The sequence below is a fragment of the Podarcis pityusensis genome (genome assembly GCF_964106645.2).
Source record: "Podarcis pityusensis genome assembly, chromosome: 7".
In the NCBI taxonomy this organism is placed as follows: Eukaryota; Metazoa; Chordata; class Lepidosauria; order Squamata; family Lacertidae; genus Podarcis; species Podarcis pityusensis.
In genome coordinates this window covers 33,248,210-33,265,344 of record NC_138031.1, presented here as the reverse complement: position 1 = coordinate 33,265,344, position 17,135 = coordinate 33,248,210, and the positions used below count along the sequence as shown (strand labels likewise).

At 40.4% G+C, this 17,135-nt stretch overlaps 1 protein-coding gene across 2 annotated transcripts in view; it reads right to left on the bottom strand.

Moving 5' to 3' along the window:
• Window positions 1-5,999: 5,999 nt before the first annotated feature.
• Window positions 6,000-17,135, bottom strand: part of TRPA1 (transient receptor potential cation channel subfamily A member 1) — a 32,145-nt gene continuing 21,009 nt past the window's right edge. Inside the window, exons 20-28 of one of the 2 annotated variants that reach the window (XM_081013311.1) lie at window positions 16,852-16,941; window positions 15,715-15,884; window positions 14,931-15,060; window positions 14,282-14,464; window positions 12,145-12,213; window positions 11,898-12,008; window positions 11,522-11,619; window positions 10,528-10,679; window positions 6,000-7,149 (exon numbers count right to left, since the gene is read on the bottom strand). In XM_081013311.1, the coding sequence (XP_080869437.1) occupies window positions 7,139-7,149; window positions 10,528-10,679; window positions 11,522-11,619; window positions 11,898-12,008; window positions 12,145-12,213; window positions 14,282-14,464; window positions 14,931-15,060; window positions 15,715-15,884; window positions 16,852-16,941 (1,014 nt within the window). In that variant the 3' untranslated portion in view covers window positions 6,000-7,138. Of the gene's footprint in view, window positions 7,150-7,521; window positions 10,680-11,521; window positions 11,620-11,897; window positions 12,009-12,144; window positions 12,214-14,281; window positions 14,465-14,930; window positions 15,061-15,714; window positions 15,885-16,851; window positions 16,942-17,135 lie in introns of those variants that run through there. The other variant, XM_081013312.1, reaches the window with a different exon arrangement.

Below are 17,135 nucleotides of genomic sequence, written 5' to 3'. Positions count from 1 at the left end.
TATTATGAGGTGGAAATGTTGCTATAGAGCAGGTGTGCGGAACTACTACAACTCCCATTGTCATTGGTTGTTAACAATATTTGTTGGGGCTAGTGGAAGTTATAGTTCAGCAACAGCTGGAGGGCCAAAGGTTCTCCACACCTGATCTATAGTGACATTTCCCTTAGTTTTGACCTGGTAAAGTGGTCCTGGTTGTGGAACAAAGGTATGCATACACACACACACACACACAAAAACATCCAGAATACAGTATCCTTGATAACACTTTATTGTGTTATTGTCTGCAGGTTTTTTTAGCTATTCTGGACTTCTTCAGATGACCAAACAGCTATTGATTGCTGAGCATAAGTTTACAGTGGGACTTATTTCCAAGTAAATGTGCTTAAAATCAGGTATGCCCATCCATCCATATAGATTCAAGCTACAGTGAATTAGTCTGGGTTTGTTTTTTTAGTTTTTTAAAAAGTACTGATGTTCATTGCGGCAACTGTAACGGTCACAATAGCTAGGAAAAAACCAGAAAAGACAAAGCCAATGTCCACATATAGTGACATTTTAAAAATTGATTTCATTTGAGATCTTCCCTGCTTTATGAGCATCTCAGGACTCATTAGGTTTTGTTGAGCTTATTCATATAGCTGGATGTCGATTTTACAGCTCAGCTAGAGTGGAGTTGTGACTCATGGTTCGTGTTCTTGTTTTATTGACCCCACTCTGAACTCTCTCAGCATGTGCCTCTCTCTTTTCTTACTTTGCTGAGAGGTATTAGCAACATCTTTGCTCATCTTCTTTTCTGAAAATCAAAATAATAACCAGCCTTGTTGCTTGTCTCCAGCTCAGGCACCAACAGATTATTCACCTGCACCTCATCATCCCCTCTGCCTTTGTTTCTCGCTTCCCTTTCCAAGGCTGACTTCATTATCTATGGCCCAGATTCAGGAAAGCACTTAAGACTATGAAACTCACAAGTACGTGCTTCTATGAATCATAGTTTCTATAAGGGATGGGAACAAAATTCTCCTTTTTCAGCAACCCCTAGTTTCTGGTCAAGGGCAAGTTCTCCTAAGGCAGCAGACACCCATGTTCTGGCTCATATCTTGCATATTGGTACAAAGAGAAACCAAAAGGTAAACTAGGCAAGATAACATGGGAGATCTGTGATCAGGTCTCCCAACCCAGGAATACATTAGTTGCTGACCACTGGGCCATTTGTTCTCTGATTACCGTGTTTATTATGTGGCGGGGGAGAGAGAGAGAGAGAGAGCGTGCGCTGAATTTGGATTGGGGCGTGGGACTGAATCATTTCCCCTGTGCCAGTACACCAAACCTCCCCTGCTGCTATTAGCCATGGAAGGAAAAAAACTAAACAAGATAGGGGCTCATATCTATTTTTTGTTCCCCTCTGCAGCTACAGAGGGGGCGAGACTGAAGTCAAAGAACAGCCCAGAATGGGATAACTTGCCATGTTCCCAGCAACACAACCCCCAATACATTTTGCTGCCTGGGGTGAACCCCGACTCCACTGAAGCTGGCCACACTGGCAGTTCAGTCTTCCTTTGGCACTAGGCTAGGACAGTGCCCTCCATTGCACCTGATGGCAGAGAAATTTGACTCAGTTCACATTTAACAGCAAACTTACTTAGTTCAGATTTTCTGGAACTATATTCAGACGGAAACAAGAGCCATCCTTCAAAATTTGCACTCCTCCAAATTTTCTTCAGTCAAGCAATGTGTGCAAAAATGTATATACTAGAATGAAGTGTGCATAAAAAGGCACAGATAAAATGGCAAATGTGTTGCATGTGGGGAAATTGCTTTGTAGAAATGTGTACGTTAGGCAAAGCTCCATACAAAAACCTCCCCTATTAGGATAGATTCATACCAAAATGCTGGTGGAATTTTCATTTCATTCACAAATAAATAAATCTCAAACTGAAATGGAAATGTGGAGAACTGATGTGAAGACTTGGAAAAACTGCAAGGAACCCCAATTGACAGATAGGCCCACCCCTAGCTGAGGCCAGCAAGCTAGAGCATGGGGTGCTGGGTAGATTGTGTGGCATGTGGTGCTCTGTCCTTCAACACCTTGCTGTTAGTTCCTCAGCACCGCACCTGACCCTTGCTACAGTGAGGGGGGAAAGTATTTGATTCCCTGTTAAATTTGCCCTCTGACAAAGAAATGACCAGTCCATAATTTTAATGGTAGGCTTATTGTAGCTGTGAGAAACAGAATAACAACAGGAAAACCCCCAGAAACCCAGAAGACAAAAGTCAGAGATTGGTGTGCATTATTATGAGTGAAATAAGTATTTGATCCCCTATCAACCAGCCAGATGTCAGGCTACCTGGTATCTTCACTGTATGTAATGAGCTGAGATTAGAAGCACCTGCTGTAAGGGAGAGGTCTTACCTGTAATCCCAGCTCGTTACAGTACCTGTACAAAAGACACCTGTCGACAGAAGCAATCAATCCAGCAGATTCCAAAGTAGCCACTATGACCAAGACCAAAGAGCTGTCCAAGGATGTCAGGGACAAGATTGTAGACCTGCACAAGGCTGGACTGGGCTACAAGAATCAACCTCAGCTTTTGTAGCTGAAGTCAGTCAGGGGCCTGCCCTCCCAAGCCAAGTGGGAAGAGGCCTACAAGCAAGAAGCAGGTCTTCCAGGACTCACAGACAAGATCTTACAGTTGCAGTCCTCACTCCAACTTCTTCTTCTTCTCCATGAGAAAGCAAACATTATTTGGAGCTCTCTCTTGCTGAGATGCAAGAGCAATCATGGCTCAGTGCCATTCCACCTTAGCTAGATAGAACTACAATCTTTCCTATCAACATGCATTTTCTATAATAAACATTAGATTTCATATTTTACTAAACCCAGAGTTGTTGTATGCAGTGTGGTTGTACGCAGGGATGCTCCTCCAGCTGGGATTCTGTATTCAGCTCAATTTTGCTGAGCATTTGTCTCTAAATGCTGATGATAACCACTCAGCAAGGGCTTGCAAGGCACAAACATTGTCTCCTCTGAGGAAGCTACTCAGGAGGAAGGAAATGGCTGGAGCTCAGGAGAAGTGGGAGGGATTGCCTGAAGCTGCCACCTCATTCTTCCTAATAGTAGAACCAACCCTGTTCACAGAGTGCATATAATCGCTCACTTAGCAGGTCATCTATGTTTCCCTTCAATTGATGATAAAAGATCTTCCCACTCTCCTGCTTTCCTGGAATTCTGATTAGCCAGGTAGAATTTGCATCACAACTTGACAGGACAATATGGATGACCAGTTTATGGATGACCAGCTTACCAAGTGGTTACAGGCGTATGGTGGTGAGTTTGCAGGACCCACCTTGTATATAGATGTAAATGACCATCTATATACAAACCCTTTCTTTCACTTCATTTTTTGCTTCACTCCTGTACCAAAAACCATTGAAATATGTATCTCCGTATTGTATTATTTCAATGAATTAGGTGATATTGTGGTAGAGATGTTTGCCTTCCTAATACTTTGCAAATCAAGCAGTCCTTTTCCATTCCTGACTTGGCCCCAAGCATGCGTATCTTAACAAATCTCATGGTTTCATCTGGAAATATTGATGCAACTTTTGGGGGAGACCTGTAGCCTTTGCTTCTTTCCTTGGCTATCTTTATTCATGAGGCTGCAGTTTTATGGTTATTTTGTATGACCATGGGTCATGCAAATATTTTTCTAAGCTGTCTGCTTTGGGAATATAGGTTGGGTTTAGTTTTCACTTCTGTTAATTGGTGCATTCCCCACCCACCCAGCCCGCCAATATTGTAAGAATATTGTAGGTTCCTTTTCCTTCTGTGGGCTCTGTAATAGTTTGTATGACATTTCAAGGTCACAAATATGCATTTGCTAATTCGTTGCATGCTGCAAACATTTTATTTTACTCTTCTGAATTTTGAATCATAGCATTCCTTCATATTGGTTCACACAGTGTTGGATTTCTATTCAGAATATGTTGTATAACACTAATTTTATCTGTAGTTCAATGCTAGAAATGGCTGGTCTCCAACATTGTTTTCATGTAAAATATATTTCTAATCCTTTAAAAAGTTTATAATCCTCTGTATGCCTATAGCCTAGGGGTGGCAACTTGATGCCTTCCAGACGTTTTGGACAATAAATCCTATCAGCCCCAGCCAGCATTGCCAGGGGTCAGGGGTCACGGGAGTATGATCACATCCACACCACTCTTGTACCACTTTAACATTCATGGCTTCTCCCAAATAATCATGGGAACTGTAGTTCATTAAGAGTGCTGTTAGGAGTTCCCTAACAGACCTACAATCCCCAGCACTCATAATAAACAACAGTTTATCCAAGGGTTGTGTTACACGTTATTTGTCCTAGCATTGGAAGCCTGCTCAAAATGTAATTTTGCACCTTGAAAATTTGACTTCAGTAAGTCTAATTGTGAGCCTCATAAAGTAGGTCAAACAGTGGGCCTGGCCATATCTAACTTGACTCAAAAGAAAATCCTCAGTGGAACTTATTTCGACCCATTCATTAGAGGGCAATCCAGTCCCAAGATCTGCAGAGATGAGCTCTTGTCTACTCTGCCTATGCAACTGCCCCAGGGTAGAGTGCTCAGGAGGCAGCGAGGTAGAGGACACCACCCAGGTCTGCCTCGTCCAGCCCCTACACAGTTTTAAGGTGTTTCTGAATGCTGTGATGCAACTGGCGCAGTGACTTCACCTCATTTTTGTATTATTATGCATGGCTTGCCAGTGGGAAGAGTTGCACTGGCCATATGTTACGGTTCCATAATAATTATAATAGCAACGTTTACTATTTTTACATTTATTATTCACCAGCAGGTTGCAAGATGGGATACGACATTTTAAAATTCAGTATTTAAAACAGTTAAAACAGTGTACAGTTACAGGAATAGGACCTGAAAACACACATCTCAGGCAGTGGAAAAACTACATTTGGGGCCCCCTGAAGCTTGAACAGTTATGGGGACCCCTTCACAACCAGCAATGAGGTCTGGGTAAGCACTGTTATCTTCTTCAATGGGGGTCGTTCCATGACAGGTCACCACTTTTTTTTTTAATTAACTACTACATCTCAGATTTTGATTAAAATTGCTGTACTGGATTATCTCACATATCAAAGTCACTGGTCTGGACAAAAAAATCCTATGCCTTTTAGTTTTTGAGTTATGGAGAGAGTGAAAATTAGAGAAATGTTATATACATGCCTGAGGCACTTTATTAAGCAAACTTTTTATAGCAATGTAGACTAGAGTTGCTTCAGGGGCTCCACTGGGATTAGGGGCCCTGAAGCTTAAGCTTCATAGTAGAGCCAAAGGAATCAAAAAGGAGTCTAAAAGCTGTATATTGAAGAAACCAGACACATCTTTGTGGGGAGGGAATTCCATGACTGCCACAGAGAATGCCCTCTCCCAGGACACTTCTCCTTCACTACCAAGACATCTGCTGGTCATAACCCTGGGGAGGCTCTGCAGGGAATAACACAATCTGACTATTTTTAAAGAAATATTGGCATGTTGAATGCTAATCTGTTTTATTATATATGTGTATCATGTAATATATGGGACGCGGGTGGCGCTGTGAGTTAAACCACAGAGCCTAGGACTTGCCGATCAGAAGGTTGGTGGTTCGAATCCCCACGACGGGGTGAGCTCCCGTTGCTCGGTCCCTGCTCCTGCCCACCTAGCAGGTCGAAAGCACGTCAAAGTGCAAGTAGATAAATAGGTACCACTCTGGCGGGAAGGTAAACGGTGTTTCCATGTGCTGCTCTGGTTCACCAGAAGCGGCTTAGTCATGCTGGCCACATGACCCGGAAGCTGTACACTGGCTCCCTCGGCCAACAAATCGAGATGAGCGCCGCAACCCCAGAGTCAGCCACGACTGGACCTAATGGCCAGGGGTCTCTTTACCTTTACCTATCATGTAATATTTGGAAATTAATATTTTTAGTACCTTTAAAATACAGGCACAAGTAGATTTTGAAAATGTTTTTCAAATAATATGAAATTATTTTGTGTTTCCTTGTTCCCTCAGCAACACTAGTGTGCCGGAGCCAGACAACACTGAGGCCTGCAGTTGTGCTGAGGGTTTCCAAGCTGTGTGGTTACCTTGAACTGTGGAAAAATAGTTGCTGTACATCTTCCTGAGCTGTGAAACGTCTGTGTCTAGGTCTCAGTAAATAAAACAGAACCACTTGGAGCTTTGGGAAGCTGCTAACACCACCAAATGAAACGGTCTTCTCTGTCAGCCAAATCCAAGCAGTGGCTCTGAGGTTAACTTTAGATATGCATCTGGGGGTGGCGAGGGCTACAGAGTGTTATGCATGTTCCCAGCCTCCATGACAGCTGCTTCATGAGTGAGACAAAAGCAGAACAAAAACAAACCATTCCAAATCACTTGCTTAAAGAAAGAAGAAAACATATGTACCAGCAAATAGTTAGGACATGGTAAAAGGGCTCACTCCTACACTCTTTCCCTAGAAGTGTCAAATGTCACTGCGTTTTGTGCCTTGGAATATCAGCTAGTAAAACTGTAGCTTATTCCACTACTAAGGTTAAGGCACTCGGTACTTTCTTCATCCAAACAAATGTTATAACGGCCAGATAATATCCCATAAAAAAAAATACTAGCACTCACTGCCCTCTAGTGTTGTTATGATGGACTGTCAACACTGCAAATAACCATTTCCACTTTCACAAACTCACTTCACCAGACGCAGCTGTGCTAGTGCAACAGAGCTGTAGATACCTGGTGCATGAGCACATCCTGTCTGTAGCTACTTGGATACCTTGAATTGCAAAAGGCTTTGCAAATTAACATTAGTGATGTTGTCCCCGTGCTAGCAAGGCACCGCACCATAGTGCCAGGAGAGCACATAGATGATAAAGATCCTTCAGCTTCTTAGCCCAGTTCACTTAATGCAAGAGTTCACACTGGAGAAGCAGGAATTTAGCAATCCTCTGAATAGCAGCTGAGGAGCATCACAAGTACAGGGGGTGCTCTTGCCCCCAGTTTCTGCTTGCTGGCTTCCCATAGGCATCTGGTTGGTCACTGTGAGAACAGGATGCTGGAGTAGTTGGGCCATTGGCCTGATCCAAAAGGGCTCGTCTTATGTTCTTACTTTAGATCTAGTAGAATTGGGCAAATGAAATGTTTAGAGGTGAGAATGTCACATTGTCAAACTCTTCCTGTTCATGAAAAGGCAGCATACCAGGAAGACCACTAGGCTAGAATCCTTCTTTGAATAGCATTGCATAGGCATAGCATTGCATAGGCAGGCAGAGTTTGACTTCTGGTCACTTCGAAAGAGCTACCCTCCATGTAAATTTCTGAAAGTCGAACAGAAATTTCCTTACATTTTTAAAGAGAGCAGAGCTGTGCTATTTAAGATATCCATCTATATCTATCTAGCAATCATTTCCACATAAAGAAATAATGCAATCTATAAATGCTATAACAAATCACACATGTAATCACAAAAGGGAATGAATGAATGACAGTTGTTAGGCGTAGGCAAAGATAGTTTTATTGAGATCTTTATGGAAAAGGAAGAATGCTACACAGTTTCAACAATGGTTAATAGCAACACAGACTGAGATATTATTTTAGCCCATGCTTAATAGGTTACATCATGTAATTGTGATACAGCAGAGCCAGTGTTTAAGATAAAACAAGTGAGATTTAAGCAAGCTGCATTAGATTGTTAATCAAGCGAACACATGCCCCCGTTTAATTCCATATTCCTTTGCACTTCAGTGTTCTGTTTCTATGTTATTGTGTCCCACAGGTAAATATGCATTTAGTCATTTTAACTAGGGGTGCAATTCCCCCTTCCCCCAAAAAATGAAAAAACAAATGAATGAGCCCCATTAGTTTCCAAGTATCACAAGAAATGACTGAAAAATAGAAACAGATGGGACAAACAAATGAAAATCCTTTTGATTAGTTTCTCCCATTCATTAATATTACTGTGCTTTCAATCATTTCTCACAAGACACAGTTCTGAAACATCCCATTGTTTAGCAAACTGAAACATTGAGAGAACTGTGTGCAGGGAAGGGAGAAGGTATTGTGCACTAAGTACACGAAAACTGTCCAATCTGAAGAATAAAGTCTTCCATGCTGAAGACAACAACCCTTTTTAATTGCTTGTGAAATGGGGGGGGGGGCATTTATCCAATCTGTCCGAATCATGGCAGGGCTGACGGCCTTACTACACCTGAATATTTCATAGCATTTGGAATGGAAAACACTAAACGCTTTGGGAGACAAGCTAGGAATCCACCGTGATTAACTTAGTAAGGGAAATTGAATGAGGCTATAATGAATAGAAAATGAAATGACTGGGGCTGCCAGAAATGACAGAGAACAAAAATGTGCCTTCCTAAAGTAGCATTTACTATTTCAGAAGTTCATACTTTGCCACACCCTCCCATTTCAGTGGGGCTTACTTATGCGTAAGTGTTCACAGGATTCCACCCTTAAAGTTCAATGGATTGAGAGCTAAGCAGAGGGTTTGACTATCCCATGGACAGCAGTGAGAGTGAAAAGCAGCAACTGGATCATACACAAATTTAAATCAATATACAATAAATCCAAGTGTATGCATTGGAATGGGCATTAGATCTGGATGAATTCTGAGCTATATACTGAGGAGGCTGCTTTGTACAGATTTGGGGCTTGTTTGAGCTGAAGCAGATCTCTCTAAACCACTTCTGAAACTATATAAGGAAATTAAGAGGTTCTGATAGTCTAAAAATAAAACCACCTGCAGACATTGTGTCTGCAAAAATTGAAGAATTCCATCTCCTGCTTGGAAAAAACAGATGATGCCAGCATAGGAAGGCAGGTTGGAGATCTATTTTGTGACTGGCTGGAATCATCAGTTCTCAACCTGTGGGTCCCCAGATGTTGTTGGGCTACAACTCCCATCATCTGTGAGCTCTGGCCTTGCTAGCTAGGGGTGATGGGAATTGTAGTTCAACAACATCTGGGGACCCACAGGTTGAGAAAGGCTGATTGGAGCTCTTCAATCACAGTGCTTTGAGGAAGGGATATTGAAGGAATGTACTACCTTGTTCTGTGCTCTGTTACGTGTGTAACAAACTCTCTGTCTTGCTTAACTGCCTCTGGAGACATTTGCGAGATTTCATTTCACTTTTAATTTGTAAGCTGCCTTTCTGGTCACGACTGGACCTAATGGTCAGGGGTCCCTTTACCTTTATACACAAGGCAGTTTACAATATCTTGCGAGACCTTCCCAGATCATACACAAGAGCTTCCCAGAGCCATTAAATAAGCTCTCCACTGCAGGAAAACCTGGTGTGGAAAGATTTTTTTAAGCTCTCCGCCTTGCATGCATTATATCTGTGCGATTACGGCAGGCTACCAAATATGTAAAGCTGCAATTGCACAAGTTGCAAGTCAACTGTACTTCCTATTCATATACTTCTTACATGTATACTTTGAGATGCTCCAGTGATTTAACTGGGACTTGTGCTGACTGAGTATTCTATGAACCAGCTATTTGCTACATTAAATCATTGCTTATCCTCTTTGTTTGTGTTCATGCTACATGTGATAAGATAAAGAGTTAAGAGGTATTTAACACACTCTCTGGCCGAGAACATCTCTCTTTACATTATGCAAACTTCACTAGTATTATTATAACCATGCAACTGGAGAAGAGGCCCTGTCTTTAGCAATAGCTGAGGCAGAAATATATAGACATGAAGTATAACAACATTCAGAGTTTTCGCTACAGCCAGAGGTAGCTAGTGAAGTGGTTTTCTGGCAGGAACCAGCAGCCTCTGATAAGTAGGAAGGGATAGCCAGTTTTCAAACATAGCCATCAGAAGGCAGCCAGGAGGGAAGGGAGTATTTTAGACAACAAAGTGCAAGGAAGTATGCTTGAGTAGTGCTAAGCTCACTCTTAGCAAAAGCCATCACAGAGAAACCGTGAGGTAGGGATAGCATCCTACAGGCAAGTAATGGATCCAAACTACAAGAAAGAAGATTCTACCTAAACATTAGGAAGAACTTCCTGACAGTAAGAGCTGTTCGACAGTGGAATTTGCTGCCAAGGAGTGTGGTGGAGTCTCCTTCTTTGGAGGTCTTTAAGCAGAGGCTTGACAACCATATGTCAGGAGTGCTCTGATGGTGTTTCCTGCTTGGCAGGGGGTTGGACTCGATGGCCCTTGTGGTCTCTTCCAACTCTATGATTCTATGATTCTAAGTAGTTGCTGACTAGTTAGGATGATTAAAACAGAGAAGACTACGGGGTCTGCTAGTCAGCAACTATACATTTGCATAGTGCTGCCCAGGATACCCTCACTGCTACATCTGGATGGTTTGGGTAAAGGGCAAACTTTCATCTCCTCTCTTCCTTGCCTCACATGTGGTGAATGATTCCTGCCTGAAAGCCACCTCCCTCAGCTGCTGCTGGGGGCAGCCCTAGATCTCGGGAGGTTTGCATTTCACTGCCTTTAATACTGTATCCCATTTACTGTTTTTATGCTCCAATTGCTTCTTCCTAAATTTGTGCTGGAATAGATCGTTTGTGTCTTCATCCTCAGCCTCAGATATGATTTCCATTTTTTGAACAACCAGTTTAAGGAGGTCATGCTGTTTCTCCATAAGTGCTGCAATATCTTTAAGCCTAAAACACAAAAAGACATATATCAGGATGCAGAACTCTTCATAACATTAAATACAAAAAAAACTTTAAATATACTTCATTCATCTCTTGAAAAGGAAAAAATAATAATACTTAAACCGTACTTATACTACTTTAGGCTATGCTATTTCTATATTTTAGGCTATTTTAATTTAATTCTGATCCAGAGAACTGCATCAATCCACAGTGAAAAAACAGAAAGGGAAATATCTGCAGGCAAAAGGATTAACTATTTAGTAGTATGAACAATGCATTTCAATACTGGTGATCTTTCTCAAGGGCATTTTGCTACTCCTTTCATAGGATGCAGAGTATATTTTTTCATTTGTTTTATGTCTTAATTTTTAACCAGGACAGTGGTTGTTTTACTCTGTGCTTCCAAAGCTGTATTAAAGCATGAACTATGGAAGGCATGGAAAATTCCTTGTTTTTCACCCCTCTCCTTAGCCATTTTTAGATGTCCTGTAGGCCAAAAAGTGGAAATGGTGCAAGCTGTATACTCTTCAGCCAAGAATGTGGGTTGGTGGTGGTGGGGAGTAACAGAACAGCTATAATAATAATAAACAACTTTTAATGTGGCCTGCCAAACTTTGCTTTTTCTTTGGGGCATGATTCTGAGAAAGATGTTTTTAAAACTCTGCAGTAGCTTGCTATCTTCATCCTGGTAAATAAGGCTTAAAATGAGATGTAGATTCTGGACAAGTAATTCTATAATGGCTGCAAGTAGACCATAACACCATAACACTGGCATTAACTAAAACCTGACTACGTTTTTTCTTTGTACAAACATTTAGAAAGCAGAAGAAACACCCAATAAAAAATACCTGTACTTCTGTTTCAATACTTCTAGTTCCAAAGATGTGTCAGCATCCTGCGTATTTGCTGCTATATCATTACAGCCAAAGCAATATTGAAACACACTCTGCAAAAACAAAAAACAAAAATTCATAGAATTTGTTCACATTATGAAACCAAGAAGATTTGCAGTTTCAGAGTGAGAAAATATGTATTTTGGTGGCATCACCAAGAATTAGGAGTTTTCCCAGAGAGACTGAGTTCAGTTTTCTGTATTAATTTGAGTAGGGAAAGACATATTAAATTAAGCAATCAACTTTCACCCCCCTTCTCTTGTGTGTATATGTTTGGATGAACGCATAGGACTCAGAATACACTTTAGAAGGAATTATTCATCCATCTTACCATAAATCCACAATATCTTGGCCTATTAGGATACACAGTGATCGAATCCTGGTCAACTCTGCTGAGAAACCAGTATGGCAGTTTCTTCTCCAAATTTGTGTGAAGACTGACCTAAACAAAATGACCACATTTAACATGAATTAGCTCAGAATAAACCAAGGTATTTCTCAACTCTAATTCAATGCTAGCCCAAGGGAAAGTTTCACCCATTGCAATGAATATAATAGCCAGAATGTCTGTCACAAACCTGCATTGCTATTCTTTTCAGTGCTGCAAATTTCTGTACCTCTGCAATGTCACCAACAGCCAAGCCAATCTATAAAACGCAAAGCAGAGTTAACAAGGCCATTTTGATTCCCATGCTTTTCCTACGTTTCCATTCTGTTCCACATTAACATTATTTCTGAGAAGAAATAAATTATTCCCAAATGTATAAGGAATTAGGTTTTCAAAATTAAAAGCAACCTTACAGTATACTATAGCTGTCAACTTTTCCCTTTTCTTGCGAGGAATCCTATTAGTAATAAGGCAATTTCCCTTAAAAAAGGGAAAAGGTTGACAGCTATGCAGTATACCACTGGATGTAATTATGTTGCAGTGAAACAAAGCATTTGCTCGCATCCAGATTTAGGAAGCATTTTCGCATAATACCACAGCTTTATCTGGTGGCATTCACAGTTTTATTTATTTTATTTCGTAAAATTTCTACACCGCATGATTGTAAAAACAGAAAAACTGCTCAAAGCAGTTGTCAGAAAAGATAAAACAAAATCAGTAGGAAGAATTAATGACAATAATTTAAGACTTTCAAAAAGTTAAAATGGGAGGGATGTTTTCAATGTATTTTCAATGTATTTTCTCTCTCTTTGTTGTGATGTATACAGGGTTGTTTTGGGTTTTTTTTAAAAACCACTTAATTTATTTACTTCCATATTACATCATATTGCAAATAAAACAAAGTCTTCACCATGTCAGCCCCATCCCAACATATATTTATCACTTACATCCTCAATCAAATATCATTTTATTTTGTCCCTTCCCCCCTCGATTTCCTCTACATTTTGAAAATACATTTATCTTAGCATTCTACATACTTCTTGATTCATCTATATATTCTTATTGTCCTTCCTTACTAACTTGCATTAATTTAAATACTTTGCATTTTTAATCTAGGCATATTAGCATATCTTTTTTTGAGCAATATTTTTCCATATATTCATCGAAGCATTTCCACTCCTTTTTAAATTTTTGATTCAATTGATTTCTTATCACAGCTGCTAACTTTGCCAAAGCTAAGTACTGTATTCATTTAACTTACAAATCCATTCCTACCTTGATGGTAGAGTTTGTGATTTCCATTTAGCCACAATCACTACTCTAGCTGCTGTACTTGCATATAAGAAGATTCCCCACCCCACCCCATGGTATCTCTTCCCCTATCAATCGAAGAAGATATATCTTTGGTTTTTTAATTATTGATATTTTCAACATCTTCTTTAATTCTTCATGTATTACTTGTATTACTGTCCAGAATTTCTTAATTTCCTTACACCTCCACCACATATGTATTGTTGTTCCTATTTCTTTGCCACATTTCCAACAGAGATTGGATTTCAATTTATACATCTTTGCCAACTTAAATGGTGTTAAATACCACCTATGGAACATCTTGATAACATTTTATTTAATTGTATATGAGGCGGTAAATCGATTATCTTCTTGTCAGAGTTTCTCCCGTTGCTCTAGATAAATAGTATGTCTGACATCTTGGGCCCATTTGATCATCGTTTCTTTCACTTCTTCATCCATCAATTCCCAGTCCAGTAAGAGATGATATGTTTTAGATAGGAATTTCTTATTGTTTTGAATTATTATAATATTACATTTTTAATCCTCTTTTGCAAAGCCTTTCTTTTGATCAGAATTAATGTATACGGAGTTTTGGGTTTGTTTGTGCTTTGGTTGTGATTCGCTTTGAATTGCCTTTCGCAAAAATAAAGCGACCAATACAATAAATAAATAAATAAAGTAGCAATAAACTAAAAACAGATGAAAACTAGTATCAACTTTCTAAATATCTGTGCAGACTTCTCTAAAGAAAAGTGTTTCTAGCAGGTGCTGAAAAAATTACAGTGACAATTAGCCTGACCTGGTACAAGTCAGCCTCCTCTGAGGCAGTAAATGCAAGACTGTGAATTTGTCTGCCCACATCAAGCCAAAATGCAAAAATGGTCAATGCTGCTATCTACTCCATCTGTAATATTTTCTGAAAGAAAATTTATCCCTGTCTCTCACATACAAGTTAGAGAGATAGACAGACAGACAGATATGCAAGCAGTTTGGCTATAACACCAGCTTCCATATTTAACACATTTAATTCTTACCAACAAGTTCATAAGAAGGATTGGTATAAGGAGAGAGAAGATAACAAGCATTGCAAAACTCAGGAATGGATATGGCAGATGATCGGAAAGCATTGGCTCAAGGAAAGCTTCACGATAATTGATATCTCCTAGCATCATGGCAAATGTCTGCATTACAGAAAGATATGGAGTGCCATATGTTTCCTACAAAGAAATTTTAAAAAGGAGAAAAAGGAGACATAAAATACATGTGAAATAGCTTTAAGATCAAACTTTTTTTTTCCAAAGAGAGGAAATCCATAAAGCAACTAAACAACAATCACTTTTAACAGAAGAGTGCAAAAAATCATTTCCAGTGTTTGGAATACAAGTTCCATCCAGCAGTACATCTCATTTATTATATTTCATTGTGTTTTTAATATTTATTTGGGAGCTGCCCCAGAGTGGCAACCCAGTCAGATGGGTATAAATTATTGTTGTTGTTCAAGTGCCTGAAATAATAAAGGCATCAACCTGATGGCCATTAGTCCCAGAATTTATGACTGTCCAGCGCAAAACACACAGAAGAGTTTTCATAATATTATGCATTGTTGCTAAAAACTTTTTTTGTAAATAAATGTAATTTCTATTTCTAATAAACAAAGTATTACACAAAGGTGACATTTCTAACCTGTGAACCGAGAAGAACATGGAAGCTGAGCCCAAAGGCTAACATCAAGAAGAAGAAGACAATGATGATCCGGATCAACGTCCTCAAAATTTCCCAAAACATCACAACATATATTCCATAATTCTCAAATCTAGGAAGATATATATGGGAAAAAAACCATAATTAACAATCTTCTTATATATATATAAAAAACCCAGCTATATGTATAGCATCAACATACAGTAGTACCTCGGGTTACATACGCTTCAGGTTACATACGATTCAGGTTACAGACTCCGCTAACCCAGAAATAGTACCTCAGGTTAAGAACTTTGCTTCAGGATAAGAACAGAATTGTGCTTCGGCAGTGCAGCAGCAGCGGGAAGGCCCCATTAGCTAAAGTGGTGCTTTAGGTTAAGAACAGTTTCACGTTAAGAATGGACCTCCGGAACGAATTAAGTACGTAACCCGAGGTACCACTGTATTATGCTTCTGTGAAGGAAGCTGACAAACTGTCACTGATAATTGGCCCAATCTAGTAGTTAAGATCTAGGCCTCCATATACGGTTTCCATAGTGGTTGAGTCCTTCAGTAACAATAGCATTTTTTAACCTAGGTGACTCTACCTCTCCATCAGGGTTAAGGGTCCCTGTGACCCTCCAGCTGATGTCAGACTTCAGTTCCCAACATCTTGACTCATTGACCTTGCTGACTGATACCATGTGAGATGAGGTAGCTCCCTCATCCCTGGTTCCCAGTCAACTCTAGCCATATACATTGTCGCAGAGTGAGCACTGTAGTTTACCTTTGCAGATATAGCAAGAAATTCATCCAAGACAAGAATATAGCAATTGCACCACACTCCCACTGCAAACGAACTGGAAGTTGAATAAATAAAGATGATACAAAAATGATGTTTGTAGTATAAATTGTCCAGTCGAGGAGATTCGAATAATCCAAGAGATACTTAAGTTTCTAGAGTATAAAAGACAAAAATAGGTGTTAACACTGTCAAAAATGAATTAAAACAGATGTCACCTCATGTTCTCTCTGTGTCGTGAAGGAGGATTTTCTTTCTAAAAGGCAGAACTTTGTTTTAACTGCACATTAAAAAACACTTCAAGAAATGTGAAAGGAAGGCCACGTGTGTATATATTTGCACCTCGAGGCCCCCAGGACCCACCCCCGAAAATATCTTCACTCAGACACATATTTTAGTTTTACGTTTTGGGGCAAATTTTGGCCACAACTTTATTGAATTACAATCAAATGAGCGGTATTGGCTTAGGCATTGACTCCTGACTATAACTGACTCCACCTCTCTGGGTTGCAGTCCAATGAGGGAGCAAATGAACCAAATGAGGGAGCAACATCAATGCGGACCAACCGAAGCTCACCCCGGGGATCCTGTGGTCCTGGCATGGCCCTAGCCCCTCAAGCGGGCTTCGGACGAGATCCAGGACCCCCAGCTTCCTTTAACGGAATACCCAGTTCCTGGAGGGGTAGGTGATGGCCACACCTCCCCTCCCCACAATCCAACTGAGCCAATGCCTAACCGCCACCTTACAAGTTGTGATGATTGCTAAGGGGTAGGCAAAAACCAAGTGGCTAGAGCAAATTTGCCAAACGAAAAAAATTCCTACCCAGCCCCTGTTCCAAAACAGGCGACCCAAACCAAAGCAAGGCCAGACGAAACTACCTAGGGAGGGAGGGCAGGTGTTTGGCAGCACGACGCAAGTGCCCCTACCTGCGTCACGCTGCCGCCTTTTAAAGACCCTGGGATCACGCCACCCTCTGGGGATTGGCTAAAACAGCCCAGCGTGATCCAGGGGCTATGGCCAGGGCTTTAGCTACTCCCCCCACCAATTAACCTCTATGGGTGAAGTCCCAGGGCCTGCGCGCTACCAGGACCCTCTAATAGGAGGATCCCATATATACGTACCTGTTGGAAGAGCTGTATTATTTCTTTGCAGATCCCAAATAAGCTCATGATAAAAACTAAACACATGCACACTTTTGTGAAGTATGAACTCTGAAATAGAAAAAAGAAATATTGTAAATGGTGAGACATCTGTTTTCTTTAATATTATTTTAGTCGCAAGGGGCGCTGTCCACCACCTCCACACAGAGTAGCTACTCTGTTTTCAAAAGTTTGCAGTCACTCCCAGCATTACTGCCATGGCAAAAGATACAGCCACTGTCCCAATGCAACAAATTAAAATGATA